The sequence below is a fragment of the Cervus canadensis genome, chromosome 19 (assembly GCF_019320065.1).
Source record: "Cervus canadensis isolate Bull #8, Minnesota chromosome 19, ASM1932006v1, whole genome shotgun sequence".
Lineage (NCBI taxonomy): Eukaryota > Metazoa > Chordata > Mammalia > Artiodactyla > Cervidae > Cervus > Cervus canadensis.
Window position 1 is genome coordinate 56,391,534 of NC_057404.1, and position 19,588 is coordinate 56,411,121.

General features: G+C 36.7%; 1 protein-coding gene and 1 long non-coding RNA gene across 2 annotated transcripts in view; one reads left to right on the forward strand and one right to left on the reverse strand.

The window, feature by feature from the left end:
- The window catches only part of MYOZ2 (myozenin 2), a 38,044-nt gene extending 21,643 nt beyond the window's left edge, over nt 1-16,401 (forward strand). The window contains exons 4-6 of the mRNA XM_043438406.1: nt 1,029-1,158; nt 7,680-7,863; nt 15,970-16,401. Of these exons, the coding sequence (XP_043294341.1) occupies nt 1,029-1,158; nt 7,680-7,863; nt 15,970-16,204 (549 nt within the window). The 3' untranslated portion in view covers nt 16,205-16,401. The remainder of the gene's footprint in view (nt 1-1,028; nt 1,159-7,679; nt 7,864-15,969) is intronic.
- The window catches only part of LOC122422140, a 61,708-nt gene that overhangs the window by 25,331 nt on the left and 16,789 nt on the right, over nt 1-19,588 (reverse strand). The window lies entirely within an intron of this gene.

Below are 19,588 nucleotides of genomic sequence, written 5' to 3' on the forward strand. Positions count from 1 at the left end.
TTGGATTTTAGTATGAAATAATCACATTTCTATAAAGCTAAATAATTATTAAATTGCAAAAGTGTACTTTACCTTTTCATCTTATAAATAAATACAGAAATAAAAAAATATTTTAAAATATGTTTGGCTTATGTCACACAGAAAAAGACTCAAAAATTGGTGTTTATTTGCTATGGCCTTCAGTAAATTTTTCTTTACAAAGTTAAAAGATGATTTGACCTTATGCAATTAAATAGATTGACTTCTTTTAAAAAATATGTATCTCTCATGTATAATTAAAATAATATTTTATTATAGAGGTAAATCTTAGCTATACTTCTGAGGATATAACCTATTACAATGTCTGTTCTTCTCTGTTAAAAACCAATTGACTGTTTTGAAAGGGCTATATTGCCATAAAATAAATCCTAATTTATAACAGTAAAGCAAATTCACCTAAAACTTTAGACAAATGCTCTTTTAAATATTCTATTTTCTAGAAACACCAAATTCTTCCTTCTATATAAGTTTATGCAGCTTAAAGTGAAAATATTTTTCTGTTATACATGACTAATGTCCAAATTTCAGACTAATCTTTAAAATAAGTCATATTAAAGAATATAATTAAATCCCAAGTATAAGCAAACTAATAATGTAACAATGACTAAGTTGTATGTTTGGCAAGTATGCTATATGATATTAAATCAGTAAAGACTTACAAATTAAATAGATTTATCTTATGGATATATTGTGAATAGTAAATTAGATAACTGATATGAAGCCCTGGACACAGTGCCTGGCACATAGTAAGGCTTAATTAATTATTATTAAGTAGATCACCACCATAAAACAGAATTTAGATTGATATCAGTAAAATTGCTCATTCAATTGCTCAACTGGATACCATATAAATTATTGAGACAGTATGTAATGATGAATTGGCATTATATTTAAATTGCAAGTATACAAATGGAGTTTTGCACATGTGATATGTCCTATTAGTGTATATTTTTGAGTTTTCAGTTGAGTTTACTTTTGGTCAAATACAGCACAATATTGCCATGCAGAATGAGAAACTGGACGGAAGCAACTTGGAAAGTGGTTCACAGCAAGCACCATTTACTCCTCCTAACACTCCGGATCCACGAAGTCCCCCAAATCCAGAAAACATTGCACCAGGTAACTAATCCCCTTACAAACAGAATAATAAAACTGCTGTGCACATAAATATATGACTCAAGTCACTTGGATTCTTTAGTAAATGGTGTCTGAATGATACAGCTTTTCACATTATGTACCTATTTTGTAGATAAGTTCAGGACAAATGTAAAGATTATACCTAGAGGAGTTTAGTAACACATTTACAGGAGTCTTATGTTCTTTCAGATGGCCCATAGCTTTTGTTGGCAATCGTCTATTATACTAAAAATTAAGTTTGTTTGTAATTATATTGAAATCCTATTTGTATAGAACTGTGTAGTTTATGAAATACTATTATATGTATTTATCTTCTTTAATTTAATAATAATTATGACACTTATTATAATCCTCACTTTACAAATTAAGAACTTGAGGTTGTGAATAGCTAGAAGCCAACACTGACTGATTAAGAATTAAATCCAGCTCTGATACCAAATTCACAGATGTATCATGTGAGTGACCCTGTGGAGACTGCTTTTGTTATTTTCTGCTCTTTTATAAGGCTTTAAATGCAATCCTCTAATACTGTATATCTGTTTATTATCTTTAAAAATAAGTAAAGTGAAAGTGAAGTTGCTCAGTCATGTCTGACTCTTTGCGACCCCATGGAATATACATACAATCCATGGAATTCTCCAGGCCAGAATCCTGGAGTGGGTAGCCTTTTCCTTCTCCAGGGGATCTTCCCAATTCAGGGATCGAACTGGGGTCTCCTGCATTGCAGGTGGATTCTTTACCAACTGAGCTATGAGGGAAGTCCAAAAAATAAGTAAATGTTTATTCAAACCAGTACATGCTATTTGAAGTATTGTTAGATTTTGAAATGTTAAATCAGAAAAATTATCTGCTCTACTTAGACAATATCTTTCCAAAATAATTTAAAGCAAGTACCTTTAAGTTTTTCCTCAAGAAAATTATAATAAAATTGCAATAAAATTCTCAAATAGCTTTCAAATAGCTTTTTTTTCTTTTTTTAATGACAGAAGAGCAGGCAACAGGTTCTGCACATACAACATTAAGCTCATGTGGCAAAAACAAAAAGAATCTGATGGATCTGGGTTCAACCTGTGATCTCCTCTTTTTTTTTTTGGTTAATATGACTTTTAATATGACTGTATACATGGACAACTGAAAATAGGAAAAAAAACTCCAAATTAATGGTTCAACATACTACAGCTGTTACTAAAGACAGTATGCTGGGATTTTAAGAAAATACTCCAGTAAATGAACCATCCTTAAATGAATTTAAATTCATCAAGCCCTCTTTTAATAAAAACACACTGTAATGGCAGAACTTTATCCTTTTTTTCAACACTCCATAATAAAAACAGGAGTTCCCTCAGTTTTCTCCCTCCTTTAGTATTTAGTTGCTAGTAGTCTCTCAAATGGTAAAATTAAGTGAATTTATATTATCAAATGAAAGTGAAAGTTTGTACAGCCAAGCTCAGAAGCAAAAGTGAAGAAGGACGAAGGGTAAAAGCTGATGGATGTCATGCAGAACAGGGACCTTCATGGCAGTGTCCTGGGTACCAAACACAGTCAACATTCCATCATTTTTTCATTGCTCTTAAATGAGCAAAATAAAATTATTCTTTTTATTTAAAGAAATAATAAATCTTTATCCTGTCCCCCCATAATTTGTGATCAGGTAAGGCAAAATAAGTCCCATCACCACTGCGGACAGCAGCAATAAAGCTGCTGGATCTTTCATCCATGCCCACTTTACTACTGTGCTGAGAATGAAAATAAATCTCTGAGTCTGTTTCTTCAATCTGTAAAATAAAGAAAATAAATCTCACTGCACATGGTTGTTGTGAAAATTAAATGTGAGAATGTGAGTATAGTCCTTAATATACAATAAAATAGTGAGTTAAAATTCATCCTTTCCTTACCCATCTTTATATACTTAATACATAATAGAGTATATGTATTTCCTTTAAGCTCCAACCACTATACTGCAACCTTCTGCTACCTAATGTGTGGAATGATAAGGTTTTTTAATAGGAAAGGGAAGACATATAGAAAAGTTTATGTTGATTCAATCTGGTACTTCCATTACTAAGTTAAAATTTTTATTACGAATCAATAACCATTGATTACTATGAATCAATGGTGTGATCACTTACCTAGAGCCAGGCATCCTGGAGTGTGAAGTCAAGTGGGCATTAGGAAGCATCACTATGATCAAAGCTACTAGAGGTGATGGAATTTCAGCTGACCTATTTCAAATTCTAAAAGATGAAGCAGTTAGGTGCTGCACTCAATATGCCAGCAAATTTGGAAAACTCAGCAGTGGCTACAGGGTTGGAAAAGGTCAGTTTTCGTTCCATTCCCAAAAAAAGGTAATGCCAAAGAATGTTCAAACTCCCGCACAATTGCACATTTTACATGCTAGCCAAGTAATGCTCAAATTATTCAAGCTCAGCTTCAACAGTACATAAACCAAGAACTTCCAGATGGTCAAGTTGGATTTAGAAAAGGCAGAGGAACCAGAGATCAAATTGCCAACATTTGCTGGATCATAGAAAAAACAAGAGAATTCTAGAAAAACATCTACTTCTGCTCCATTGACTACTCTAAAGCCTTTGACTGTGTGGATCACAACAAACTGTGTAAGATTCTCAAAGAGATGGTAATACCAGATCCCCTTACCTGCCTCCTGAGAAATCTGTATGATGGTCAAGAAGCAACAGTTAGAAATGGACACGGAACAACAGACTGGTTCCAAATTGGGAAGGGAGTACATCAAGGCTGTATACTGTCACTCTGCCTATTTAACTTCTAGGCAGAGTACATCATGCAAAATGCCAGGCTGGATGAAGCACAAGCCGGAATTAAGATTGCCGGGATAAATATCAATAACCTCTGATATGCAGATAACATAACCCTCATGGCAGAAAGCGAAGAGGAACTAAACAGCCTCCTGGTGAAGGTGAAAGAGAAGAGTGAAAAAGCTGGCTTAAAACTCAACATTAAAAATCTAAGATCATGGCATCCGGTCCCATCACTTCATGTCAAATAAAAGGGGAAACAGTGGAAACAGTTGGCTGAGTTTATTTTCTTGGGCTCCAAAATCATTGCAGATGGTGAAAATGACTGCAGCCATGGAATTAAAAGATGCTTACTCCTTGAAAGAAAAGTTATGACCAACCTAGACAGCATATTAAAAAACAGAGACATTACTTTGCTGACAAAGGTCCATCTAGTCAAGGCTATCGCTTTTTCAATAGTCATGTATGGATGTGAGAGTTGGACCATAAAGAAGGCTGGGCGCTGAAGAATTGATGCTTTTGAACTGTTTTGTTGAAGACTCTTGAGAGTCCCTTGGACTGCAAGGAGATCCAGCCGGTCCATCCTCAAGGAAATCAGTCCTGAATATTCCCTGGAAGGACTGATGCTGAAGCTGAATCTCCAATACCTTGGCCACCTGATGCAAAGGACTGACTCACTGCAAAAGACCCTGATGCTGGGAAAGACTGAAGGCAGGAGGAGAAGGGGATGACAGAGGATGAGATGGTTGGATGGCATCACCAACTTGATGGACATGATGAGCAAGCTCCAGGAGCTGGTGATGGACAGGGAAGCCTGGCGTGCTGCAGTCCGTGGGGTCACAAAGAGTCGGACATGACTAAGCAACTAAACTGATTATAAACTATGAAATTTCAAAAAGAATAAAAAAATTCTACCCTCAAGGAATTCATAGACAGGGACACAGGACAAATGTCCATGCTATATTTGTAGTCTCATTTTCTCTCTGCCATACAAACTTCAATATCATATGTATATTTCATTTACTATCAGGAACAATCTATGTGTATTTATGCATAAACACATACATATATACAAATATATATATATACACATATGTATATATATATATAGAGAGAGAGAGAGAGAGAAAGAGAGGAATTTTGGAAGTATAAATTCATATAGCTACTTAAAGTTTAAATATTCAATTATTAAATATTAGGGCATGCCTGTAATATAGACTAAGAAAAGGGAGAGTTTCAAGGTTATCAGATGGCTTGTAATGAAGCAAGAGTAAGGGTCCTTCCTTCTTGGTTGATGAGTTTAAAAGTACAACAAATTCAGAGTACAAACTATAGATTATTTGAATTTAGCAAAGGTTACTGTGAAAGCCCAGGCAAGAAATGCACAGGGCCTGAACCAGGTATGGAAATGAGAAGGAAAAAGAGAATTTGCTAGAACAGTTACTTACCAGTGTTCTGTTTGTAAATCACTTGTATTAAATGTGTAAGCCGTATCTGAGACGTCTTGTCTCTGGAGGGAAGAATTCATTATCAACATTTTAAGTAGGTGCCCATGGTGATTCAGAAACTGCAAAGTTGAGAAGCTTATTTAAGAAATCCTTAAGTATAGCTGGTAATACTTAGTGATTTGTTGTGGGAATGAAAGATTGTTTAGGACAGTGCTTCTGTCTTAGACATCTAAGAATAGTGATAACATTTGCTAAGATGATCAACATACAGAAAGAAGCAGAATATATCAGAAAACGGCTGCATGTAGGTCTAAACGGATTATAAAGGGTGTCAGGGGAGTAGTAATTTGGATGAATGTAATAGGTGGCTGAATAGAAGGGCATCAAGATAAAAAACAAACCTTGGAATCATCAATATGTTCAGCTCAGTTCAGTCGCTCAGTCATGTCTGACTCTGCAATCCCATGAATCGCAGCACGCCAGGCCTCCCTGTCCATCACCAACTCCCGGAGTTTACTCAAACCCATGTCCATTAAGTCAGTGATGTCATCCAACCATCTCATCCTCTGTCGTCCCCTTCTCCTCCTGCCCACAATCCCTCCCAGCATCAGGGTCTTTTCCAATGAGTCAGCTCTTTGCATGAGGTGGCCAAAGTATTGGAGTTTCAGCTTCAGCATCAGTCCTTCCAGTGAACACCCAGGACTGATCTCCCTTAGGATGGATTGGTTGGATCTCTTTGTATCACAATTAAAGCCAAATATATAAGTTAAACTTCCTAAGCAGAGTAAAGCAGCCTACTGAAGAGACTGCCAGTTGATACTGGAGACAGTCAGAAGAAAATTAAATTACTACAAACAAATAGCTGCCTATTGGTGGAATTATCAAGAGTTTTTGGAAAAGAGAAACTAATTTTTAGTGTATAGAAAGGACAGGCATGGTTTAACACAATAAAATAGAAAACATTTTAAAGAAGGAAAAGAGCACCACAGAAACCTAAAAGTAGGAGTGACTGCATAGTAGAGGTTTTGATATGGTAGAAGAGAGAATTATTTAAAAGATATAACTAGGCAGTAAGGTAGCATAGCTGTAAAGTAAACAGTTCTGCCTTTGAAGACCTGAAGAATGTCACTTAATGTATGTGAAAATGGTTTCACATTCATGCCAGGAATTGTGTGATTTTTAAATGATACTTAGAGAAGAATAAATTGCAGAGCTAAGACTGGAAGCAGAAAAGTCAGGCTAGAAATCCTCAGGAACGAAGTAAACAAAGGATAGACACATCAGGGAATAAGAAGGGCCTGACGAAGACAGTGCAGAGAAGCTACTTCACCATTTTGAAGCTTGAACATTCTATAGGCCACTCAGCAATTTCAGGCTTCCCTGATGGCTCAGAAGATAACGAATCCATCTGCAATGTGAGAGATCTGGGTTTGATCCCTGGGTTGGGAAGATTCCCCTGGAGAAGGGAATGGCTACCCACTCCAGTATTCTTGAGACTTCCCTGACAGTCTAGTGGTTAAGACTCTGCACTTCCAAAGCAGCAGGTGCTGGTTTGATCCCTGGTCAGGGACTATGATCCCACATGCAAGGACAAAAAAAAAATTTGGGCTTCCCAGGTGGCACTAGCGGTAAAAAAAAAAACAACTGCCTGCCAATGCAGAGACATAAGAGATGTGGGTTTGATCCCTGGTCATGAGATGCCCTGGAGAAAGCCATGGCAACCCACTCTAGTATTCTTGCCAAAAGAATTCCATGGACAGAGGAGTCTGGTGGGCTGAGGTACAAAGAGTCGGACACAACTTGAAGCAACTTAGCCTCATGTAAGCATGCAGCAATTTTAGATAGTTAACACCTGAACATTACCTATAAAGAATCAGCTCCCAGAGGAGGGAAATTCTGTCTTTATTGATATAAAGAACCTAGTTTCTAAATTAATGTAGTAACTGTGGTAATATAAGGCCTAGTATAAATTAATGTAAGGTGCACAAGTAAGTTAATAGTTTCACTGAACAAATATATACTGTGATAGTCAAGGAAGAAACTAACTGTATAACTTGGTAAAAGGAAATGCTAAATGCTTTCTTTTGAAAATTCCATAAATTTAAAAGGATTTAAAAATGTCTAACACTGTCAGACTACTCTTTTCTGAGAGATCATAAAAAGAATGCATTCTTCATAAATTTACCCCTGCATGAAAAATTAAACATGGTAAAATGCTAGGTGGAATTTAGTAACTCTCAGGTACTCTGTGTTTACTTATTCTTGCAATATTTTTCCAAAGGATATTCTGGACCACTGAAGGAAATTCCTCCTGAAAGATTCAACACCACAGCTGTCCCTAAGTATTACCAGTCGCCCTGGGAACAGGCCATTAGCAATGATCCGGAGCTTTTAGAGGCTTTATACCCTAAATTTTTCAAGCCTGAAGGAAAGGCAGAATTGCCTGACTACAGGAGCTTTAACAGGTAATTCAATTACCCTCAATGGCACTTCAGCATGCAATACAAAGGCTGTTATATCACGGTATGGAGAACTGAATCCTCTGGTAGGAAAAACAAAAAACAAAAAAACCTAAAAGCAATTTATAATATCTCTGCTTAGCCAAAAACTCATTTTTGCAGTATTACTAATATGGTACATTTTTAGTATAAAAATGAAGGCTATGATTCACAAACTATCACTGTTATAAGATCATCTCCAACATTTTAAAAAGCAATTTTAATATTGATTTCTAATGTGAAGGTTGATATTAGTTTATGTGTTGCTCCAAACAATCTTGTTAGTCACTACATAGATGACAAAGTATAAAAAATCATTTTAAGTCAGACCTGTGTTCAAAGAAGTTATATTATGGGAATTACAGAGATGTACAGTTATTTTTTAGTAGAATATTCCAAATCTTTCAGTGGAATCTTTTGCTTTTCTAACTGAATAAAACTTGAAACTATTTTCAGAGATCTTAAAAATCTTACAAATAGTCTCTCACTTTGAATGCTTAACATTTCTGTTAAAAAGTTTACTTTGTGTTCGAAGGCAATAAAAAGTTAAACAGACAGGATGCAGTCTCAAATGGTGCCAAAGAAAAGAAAATTCTGCTTTTCAAACAACAATCTTTCACTGGATAAGTGGTGGAGATGGGTGATGAAATGGACGGGAATGTTTTCATTTACAGAAGAAAATGACCCACAAATTGGGAGGGAAAAACAAAACATACTGAATGAAAAGGGGAAAGCGAATGCATTAAATATCAAACTCAAATATTGGATTTCAGTGGCAGAGGAACATTTCTTTCTCATTTAATTCAGAAAAAATAAATAAAAGAATAAAAGTGACTTTTGGAATTAATAAATATAAGATTAATTGACCAAATTCAGCCTAAATCTGACAATGTTCAACTCCAGCCTCTTGTATTCAATGGATAACAATATACTGTTATACTCCCTTGGATGTGTGGCTTGTGCAACTGCAGAGGGCCCCACAATTAAAAAGGCCATAGCTGATTTAAAGTTTCGCTTTAATGCTTGAAATTCCTAACAAGCTTTAAACAAAGAGTCCTGAGTTTTCATTTTGCACTGTGCCCTACAAAAGTGTTTAGGTCAGATCCCAGGCTCTAAGTTTTACCTTAAGTTCCTCTGTATTCGGGAAAATGTTCCCTTAAAGTAACTATCTTAGTCCATGATGTGTTCCCCCACACCCTGCTTATATTTCACTCTTTTCTTATTTGTGAGTTCACTGAAATTAAGACCTACTACAATCTTTCCATCTTTGAATTAATAGCATATAGCAGAGTGTCTAGATATAATCGGGCTTACCAGGTAGCACTAGTGGTGAAGAACCTGCCTGTCAATGCAGGAGACACAGGATATGCAGGTTTGATCCCTGGGTCAGGAAGATCCCCTGGAGGAGGAAATGACAACCCACTCTAGTATTCATGCCTGGAGAATCCCATGGACAGAGGAACCTGGTGGGCTATAGTCCACGGTGTCACAAAGAGTTGGACATGACTGAAGCAACTTAGCATACACACACGCAATTTTTTATATGAGTAAATGAATGAACCAACAAATGAACTAACTATATAGGTTTATAATGGTAAACTTCCAAAATGACAAAACATTGTTTTGGACATCTTGAACATCCAAGAATATGAAGTTTACTTATGCAGTGAGTCAAATTTGACTTTTAATGACTCTTCAATCCACTAAATCAAAGGACAAAATGTGGGACATTAAATCACTCACTTACATAACAGATGTGATTCCTCAATGTACTGCTCTACTTAGAAACGATCTCAGAAGGCCCAATGCTCCTTAAGAATTATGTCTAAGGGGTACAACATATGGTAGTATAGAAGAGCAGGCTTCAGTGAGTCTGAATATCTGGGTTTAAATTCTGATTCTATACTTTATTAGGTGGGTGACATCGGGTAAGTCATTTAACTATTTGTGTTTCAGTTTCATCTATTAAAAGGGGATAGAAAAATAATCAACTCAAATATTTGTTTTGAGAATTTAATGAGACAACCATGTAAAGCCTTGGTACTCCAAATGTGGTGAGACCAGCTGTGCTGGCATCACCTGGGAACCGGTTAGAAATGAAGAGTCTCAGGACACACACTAGACTGACTGAATCAGCATCCGTAGCTTAAAAAGACCACAAGGTGATTTCCACACTAACAGAGCAGGTACACAGCACTCTGATAAATACTAGCTGTCATTATTACTGTGCCTTCTGAAGTTTAGTGACCATGAAGCATCTGACTGATAACTTAAATTCTTAAAGTTCTTTTCCTGGCCAATCCCTCTCACCGCTAGAGTAATGGTTTTAGGCCCTGGACATGAAAGACTACACTGATATGATTGCTGAAATGCTGCATTAGACTGAGGTTACTGCATTACTCAGGAACCTGTTGTTATCCATATTTTCCACAGCGATTTGGGGAAATATTGTAAGAGGCCAGCCATCTTGAGAAAAGATGCAACAGAAAGTAAAACATACTGTTCTTCTTCAGAAAAACAAAAACAAAAAAACCTAGAAGACCAGAAAATTATGGGCTAGTAAGACATGAGAGCTTCCCTGGTGGCTCAAAGAATCTTCCTGCAATACAGGAGGTCCTTGTTCAGTCCCCAGCTCAGGAAGATCCCCTGCAGAACGGAATAGCTACACACTCCAGTATCCTTGCCTGAAGAATTCCATGGACAGAGGAGCCTGGCAGGCTACAGTTCATGGGATAGAAAACAGCAGACATGACTGAGTGACTGACACTTTCATTTATGGTAAAGAATTTGCCTGGAATGTGGAAGACCTGGGTTTGATCCCTAGGTTGGGAAGATCCCCCGGAGGAGGGCATGGCAACCCACTCCAGTATTCTTGCCTGGAGAATCCCCATGGACAGAGGAGCCTGGCATGCTGAAGTCCAAGGGGTTGCAACGAGTCGGATACGAGTGAGCGACTAAACACACACAGCAAGACATGAGATTCTATACCACTACTGCATTGGCCAAAACCTGCATTCTTTTCAGGTTTTTTTTGTAACATCTTATGGAAACCCTAAAGGAGCGAAATTTTTGGCCAATCCAATATATGACATAGTTACATGTGCTACAGCCATCATTGAGGTCGCCTATCTACCCTGCGGACACTGAAGATTTTATCTGGCTCTCAATCTTTTTCCCCAGGACTATCCCTGTCATCACCTTTTGGTGGCTTAAATGGTTCACTGAACTTTCAGCCCTCTTAAGCCTTTGTATTGCTTCAAAGGACCTCTCTCTCAATCCCATCTTCGTCACTATTGACTTTCCTTCAAGTATGCCATTACCAACATCTATGCTACTGCTGCGCTTAGTCACTTCGAGTCATGTCTGACTCTGTGACCTCATGCACTGCAGCCCACCAGGCTCCTCTGTCCATGGGATTCTCCAGGCAAGATCTTCCCAATCCAGGGAGCAAACCCGGGTCTCCCGCATTGCAGGCAGATTCTTTACCACTGAGCTACCAGGGAAGCCCACCAATATCTGCATCATCTTCAAAATCTAAATTTCAAGCATCTCACTACCACATTTTATCTTTAATTTTTTCATTTATTATTTCAATAATGCTTCAGCTCCACACATCAAAGCCATCTCATTTTTCAAAGTCCATCATTCATTTCCTCCTTACTTTACTAGACTCCTTCAGTTCAGTTCAGTTCAGTCGCTCAGTTGTGTCCGACTCTCTGTGACCCCATGAATCGCAGCACACCAGGCTTCCCTGTCCAACACCAACTCCCGGAGTTTACTCAAACTCACGCCCATCGAGTCGGTGATGCCATCTAGTCATCTCATCCTCTGTCGCCCCTTCTCCTCCTGCCCCCAATCCTTCCCAGTATCAGGGTCTTTTCCAGTGAGTCAACTCTTCGCATGAGGTGGCCAAAGTACTGGAGTTTCAGCTTCAACATCAATCCTTCCAATGAACACCCAGGACTGATCTCCTTTAGGATGGACTGGTTGGATCTCCTTGCAGTCCAAGGGACTCTCAAGAGTCTTCTCCAACACCACAGTTCAAAAGCATAAATTTTTTGGTGCTCAGCTTTCTTCACAGTCCAACTCTCACATCCATACATGAGCACTGGAAAAACCATAGCCTTGACCAGACGGACCTTTGTTGGCAAAGTAATGTCTCTGCTTTTTAATATGCTATCTAGCTTGAGTCTTTAGTCCCTTACTATTATCATCCAGAAATTAAGATATTCAAGAAAGATCACAGGTGATTGAGCTTCAAAGAAAATCAGATCTCTTCTAGGCTTTAAAATGATCTCCACAATACTGGAGAATTTATAGTCCTGCCAATTCCATTATCCAAATGTTCATGAGGATCGTCTAGGCAAAATACATTAAACAATTACGTATATTGAGCAAGATACAAAGATATATCAGAGAGAATTCCAGTCCTCTTGGAGTGCAGTCTCATAAATTAGGCAGACAGACTACTGAATATAATGAAAGATGGAAAGTGAGGTTACAGGGAGGTAAAAATAGAGTTCATGGAAACTTAGGGGAGAAACAGTTTATTTCTGGCTGTAGGAGATCAGGGAAAGCTTCAAGAATAAAATTAAATATCAAATACTTAAGTATAAATTACTTAAAGAACATACTTAAAACTTAAAGGGGATTTAGAAATGTTAGTAATGACAGTCAGAGCACTCCAGGCAGAGAAAAATGAGTGAGTAAATGCAATGACGTTGGAGAGCACAAGGAGAAGCTGCTGCTGCTAAGTCGCTTCAGTCGTGTGCGACTCTGTGTGACCCCATAGACGGCAGCCCACCAGGCTCCCCCGTCCCTGGGATCCTCCAGGCAAGAACACTGGAGTGTGTTGCCACTGCCTTCTCCAATGCATGACAGTGAAAAGTGAAAGTGAATTCGCTCAGTCATGTCCGACTCATAGTGACCCCATGGACTGCAGCCCACCAGGCTCCGCCATTCATGGGATTCTCCAGGCAAGAGTACTGGAGTGGGGTGCCACTGCCTTCTCCAACAAGGAAAGAGCAAGCAGTACATCAGTTTGACTGGAACAAAGACTACATGAAAGTGTAAAGGGTAAAGCTAGCAGGATTGACCTTTCCACTACGATGTCAAAGTAATTTTTTTACACACACACACACCCCCCCCAAACCTGTTCCTCCTTGCCTTCTACCAGCGAGCTACTGAAACTCTAAACCGAGGAATAATCCTTGATTTTTACATTTCCCTCACAATTTTCATCCAATTTGTCAGCATATCCTGTTGACCCTACCTGTAGAACACATCCTGAAACCACCAACTTCTTCAAGGAAAACACCTAAAATCCAAGTTGCCATCACTTCTCACCTGAATCAGTACCATATCTCCTTTTCTTTCATTCTTGTCCACCTATACATGTTTACACAGTTAACAGGTGCCAGAGTGATCTTTATTCAAATTTTCTCAGGTTATACCACTCCTGTTTTTATTGTTCAGTCCTGTTCAGTTGCTCTGTCGTGTCCAACTCTTTGTGACCCCATAGACTGCAGCACGCCAGGATTCCGTCTTTCACCATCTCTTGGAGCTTGCTCAAACTCATGTCCATTGAGTCGGTGATGCCATCCAACCATCTCATCCTCTGTCGTCCCCTTCTCTTCCCACCTTCAATCTTTCCCAGCATCACTGTCTTCTTCTAATGAGTTGGTTCTTCACATCAGGTGGCCAAAGTACTGGAGCTCGAGCTTCAGCATCAGTCCTTCCAACGAATATTCAGAACTGATTTCCTTGAGGATTGACTGATTTGATCTTCTTGCAGTCCAAGGGACTTTCAAGAGTCTTCTCCAACACCACAGTTCAAAAGCATCAATTCTTTAGCGCTCAGCCTTCTTTATGGTCCAACTCTGACATCCATACATGACTACTGGAAAAAACAAAGCTTCAATTAGATGGACCTTTGTTGGCAAAATAATGTCTCTGCTTTTAAATATGCTGTCTGGGTCGGTCATAGCTTTTCTTCCAAGGAGCAAGCATCTTTTAATTTCATGGCTGCAGTCACCATCCGTAGTGATTTTGTAGCCCAAGAAAATAAAGTCTGTCACTGTTTCCATTGTTTCTCCATCTATTTGCCATGAAGTGATGGGACCAGATGCCATTATCTTTGTTTTTTGAATGTTGAGTTTTAAGCCAGCATTTTTACTCTCCTCTTTCAGCAAGAAGCTCTTTAATTCCTCTTCACTTTCTGCCATAAGGGTGGTGTCATCTGCATATCTGAGGTTATTGATATTTCTCCCAGCAATCTTGATTTGGGGTGTGCTTCATCCAGTCCGGCATTTTACATGATGTACTCTGCACAGAAGTTACATAAGCAAGATGACAGTATACAGCCTTGACGTACTCCTTTCCCAATTTGGAACCAATCTGTTGTTCCATGTCTGGTTCTAACTTGTTTCTTGATCTGCATACAGGTTTTGCAGGAGCCAGGTAAGGTGGTCTGGTATTCCCATCTCTTGAAGAATCTTCCACAGTTTATTGTGTTCCATACAGTCAATGAAGCAGAATTAGAAGTTTTTTTCTGGAATTCTCTTAATTTTTCTATGATCCAGCAAGTGTTGGCAATTTGATCTCTGGTTCCTCTGTCTTTTCTAAATCCACCTTGAACATCTGGAAGTTCACGGTTCATGTACTGTTGAAGTCTGGCTTGGAGAATTTTGAGCATTACTTTACTAGCGTGTGAGATGAGTGCAATTGTGTGGTAGTTTGAACATTCTTTGGCATTGCCTTTGGGAATGGAATGAAAACTGACCTTTTTCAGTTTTCAATGGCTTCCCTTCACACTTAGAATGAAATTCATGTTCCTTATCGGACAAAATTCCACACAATCTACCCCTCTGTCCCCTCTCCCTTCTACCATCCCCCTCACTTACCTATCTAGCAACATAGGCTTTCTTTCATTTCTGAAAAGGTCAACATTATTTCTGCCTTAGATTCTTTGCATTAGCTACTCTATCTGAAATGCTGAAGGGCTTCTGTTATATTGTCCATGGCAAACTTCTGACCTTCAGATGGCAGTTTAAATGTCACCTTTCCAGAGAAGTCTTTTCTCCCTATCTAGTCATTCAGTTATGCTCTATTGTATCACCCTATTTTAAATTTCTCATAGTTCTTATTACTGAATGTTTGTCTGTATGTTTAGTGTTTTATTAAAAATTTTATTAAAAACTAAAAATTATTATTTTTATTGAATTATAGTCAACGTACATGTTTATTTTTTTATCTATCTCCTTTACTAGAAATATAAAACCTTACACTCTGTCTACGTTGCTCACTGCCATATTTCCAGCATTTAGAAATGTGTCTGGCCCTGGATTAATAATTAATAGCTAAGTCAAAGAAAGCTAAACTGTTATATGACATCTTGAATGCCAAGATAAAGAAGGTGGACCTTCTTCAGATGAGTAGAAGGATTTTGATGTTTTTGAGGCATAGCTAGAAAAATGCAAAGATATATTTCTTACCCTCAAAGAATTTATAATTCACAAATGACCCAAACCAAATCATATTCTGAAAAATAGAAGCTGACAATACCAAATGCCATATTATTAATAGATGCACTATAAGACTAACATAAAACAATCAGTTCTATAAGAATTTGGTTAAGAAAGGGAGTGAGGGCTTAGGGTAGTTAGGGGGAAGTTAAAATTTAAAGGTCACAGAATATATACAGGTGGAGAGGAGGCACAGAGGAAATACCTTTTTTTTTTTTCTCCCCCAGAGGAAATAAGCAAGTGTAACATTGTTAGCAAAGGCAGGAAGGCAAGAAATGTTTGTGATGACTCAGGGTCCAGGTAACAGACTAGTTCAGTCCAAAACTAAGAGTACATACAAAATGTCTTTACACAAATTCATTATCAAATATGTTTTATCATAAAGGCATCGTCCTTGAATGGAAACGCTTATTTCAAAGGTCAAAAACTGAATTCCTACTAAGAATATAACACAATAACATGCCCATAAGATCATGCATTATATTGTTTTCTATTTTCCGGCAAATAAATTTGAATATTAATTTATTCTTTTTCTTTTCACTCCTCACAGAGTTGCCACCCCATTTGGAGGTTTTGAAAAAGCATCAAAAATGGTTAAATTCAAGGTTCCAGATTTTGACCTGCTACTTCTAACAGATCCCAGGTTCATGGCCTTTGCCAATCCTCTTTCTGGCAGACGGTCCTTTAATAGGACTCCGAAGGGATGGATATCTGAGAATATTCCTATAGTTATAACAACTGAACCTACAGAGGATACCACCATACCAGAATCAGAAGACCTATAAAAGAAAGTTGTATGTGTGACAAAAACCTCTGAACATAAATGTTGCTGTATAACTATTTTACTTATTGGCAAAGCCACTAACACTCTTCATTAGTAGCAATAATTTAATAACAATTTAGCAATTTTCCTTTTATGGCATTTAACTTCAATCTCAGATCAAAATCTAATAAACAATTCAAAATCTTATTTAAAAAAAAACAAAAATTTTTAACTCACTTGTCTTTACTCATAATCTTGTTATCACTTGGTTAAACAATCCAGTCTCCACACTGGGAAAGTCCAGAAAAGTTACTGATAACAAAGGGTTTCATCTTTGTTGCCTTTAATATAAGCTATTCCTGAATAAAGTTTTTAGATGGATCTAGAATCAAAATATAGTGAAAAATATTTAGATTAATTCAGAGTTTTATTTAAGGGATGAAAGCTATAGAAGTTGATATACAAGCATTATTATGGAGAAAAGGGTTGGGTTCTTCTTTTCTGACAAGCTTCCATGATAAAATAACTTGTCTAGATGAAGTCTTTTCTATAGTCTTTCTTAAAATTTCAAATTTCTTAGAACTTTGAAACTGCTTTGTATTTTTCAACGTGCTTTGAATCATCAGATGACAGATGACAGTCTCCAGAGTTCAATTGGGTTATTATTGTTTTTTAGTATTAAGTCAAGGATGTGGGGAGAAAATGACTCAAAGAACGTCATACTATTGTAGTTTTCATGACCAAGGTATATTTGGAATTCAAGTTCTACAAACCCTAATGTTGTGTGTTGTTTAGGTTCAACTTTATGAATACATCTTTAGAAGAGTAATAACAAGATACCTGCTAATAGACATGTAAATAAGTGTATGTATATGAGGGAGAGAGAAAGTGTATAATTTGAATTGGCAGCTTTCTCTGCTGAATCTTTAAATTCTGCTCAAATCCTTAAGCTCTAGGGAGTATGTGCTATAAAACAAAAATAAGAAATGGAAGAAGACAAGAGCATTTGAAAGTAATACAGCACATTTCTTTCATAAATATATGAAAATATTGGTATAAAAGACTCAAATTAATATAAAGTTATAGGTATATTTTAAAATATGATTGAATATACAACACGGAGTTGGAAAGAAATAAATACCAATTCTTCCCATTTCAATTCAGTTAAAAGTTCTGCGGTAGATGCTTATACAAGAGAAGAAATGTCTCATACACAGAAAACTACCTACCAGATTTAAGTTCAGGAGACTGGAAGAAGGAAAGTGCACAAGAGAGTAATAAAAATGCCATGTAGCAACATCACATATTTATAAAAGAATCTGTATGTAATGCTGAAATTGGTGGTTGTTTTGATGATCATCAATCTTGAAAGCAGAGGAATTTTTAAAAAAAATATGCTTATGAAAAATGCAATCTCTAGAAAGGAACAATATCACTATATCTTATTTATATATATTATCATTGTAGGGAATTTGTTTTATTTAAAATATATCTTTAAGATATTTTAATTTATTTATGTTTTGGTGTTTACTCATTTATTTTTACTTAATTAATTTAATTTTTTTTTTTTTTTTTTTTTGCCATACCAAGTGGGCTTGTGGGATCTTAGCTCTCTGACCAGAGATTGAAACTGGGCCCTTGGCAGAGAAAGCACAGATTCCTAACCATTGGACTGCCAGGCAATTCCCCTGTTTACCTGTTTTAAAATAACAATGTTGGCATCTGTAATAAACTCTAGATATCAGAGAAAACTTCATGCTTTTTTTTGTTCAATCCTTTAAAAAAGAAAAAGTCATATTGTATTATGTATTTTGAAGAAATGGTTTAGTTCTTTATTAGCAATTCAAAATGCTACTATTTTTCATTACACTGAATTTTTATTATGTTATTGTAATTATCTCAAAATAGTTAAGCTCCCTGCTCAGTGTCACCACTCTGTCAACCATCAAAAGGGGATCAGCAATTAAATATGTTAGCTATAGAAGAGTATTCTCCATTTCATAAAGGAAAATTTTAAAAATTTTAAGTATTTTTTTTAATTGGTTAGAAAATAATGGAATAACCCTCTGCTCACTATTGTATTTCTTCCTTTCCTGGAAGTGTCTATTGATTCTAATTCAGCTGTCTGACACCTTTAGAAATGCCAAATTTCACACTCTGGTTGCTACACAATTAGAATTTGAAAGGAATTTTGAATGGGTTTTTCACTGACCTGAAATGCAGCTAAATCTTTCTAAGTCTGAAGAAATATGACAGCCTTTTCAGAACAGCCAAAGACTGTGGCATTTTTCTCCACCCACATTTGTACATATGGAAAATGAAACAGAAGATTAAAAAAAGTTAAAAGAAAAAGTAAATGAATAAAAATAACATTTGCTGATGAACTACTAAGTGCCAGGCACTATACTCCCTACTTAACATTGTAGTGAATATTTTGAAAAAAAGCCTAATAAAGGCTACTTAATGTGTATTTTTAAATACTATATTTATTTATTTTGGCTGTACTATACCACACAGCTTTGCAGGATCTTAGTTCCCCAAGTAGGGACTGAAGCCAACCCACTGCAGTGAAAGCACCATGTACTAACCACTGGACTGCTAGGGAATTTCCTGTATTTTTAACATCATTTTATTTTCGTGATTATCCTGTGAGAACTGTATTATAAATAATCTCCATTTTGTGTTAGAAAAGTGAGCCTCGGGGAACTAGAGTGACTAGCTTAATACTAGCTCCAAAGTGGAAGAACTTGGTGAGTCTGAATCTAAAACATATGCTCTAAGAACTCATAGTTCATAACTTCTCCTTCAGAAATAACTTCAACCTCAAAATTATTTTATTACTAGACAAAATAATAAAAAATCTCCATCATATTAATATTAACTTTGGGGAAATATACCTATAAATTGAGTAATTTTAGAGTCATCCATTAAAGTCATTCAGGCACTCATAATCATAAAAAGCTAAACTTTTTGGATTTTCAAACAAGCAATATGCATGGTTAATTATGAAATTTTTTTTTTTAGTTGTGCCCAACTCTTTTTGTAATTCCATGGACTGTACCATGTAATCTTTTTTTTCCCCTCTCCCCCATAAGGGAGAAAGAAGAGGACATAAACAGGATAGAAATACAAAACACTAATACCCATAAGGCTGAATGAAACCTAGTGTAATAACACACCAAACACATTCATTTAAATGAAAATATTTTCTACTTTTCAAACTTTAGAAGAATTTGTATTATACTGTTCAATAGACTTCTGGGTCATAAAATTATATCTATTTTATTTAGCCAATTTCTTGTTGATCAGCTGGTCAGCTGCTTTCTGGATAATACTAGAGCTACATTAACAACTAGACCAGTGGTTCATTCTTGGCTTTTAACTCGTCACTCCCTTCATTTCTCAA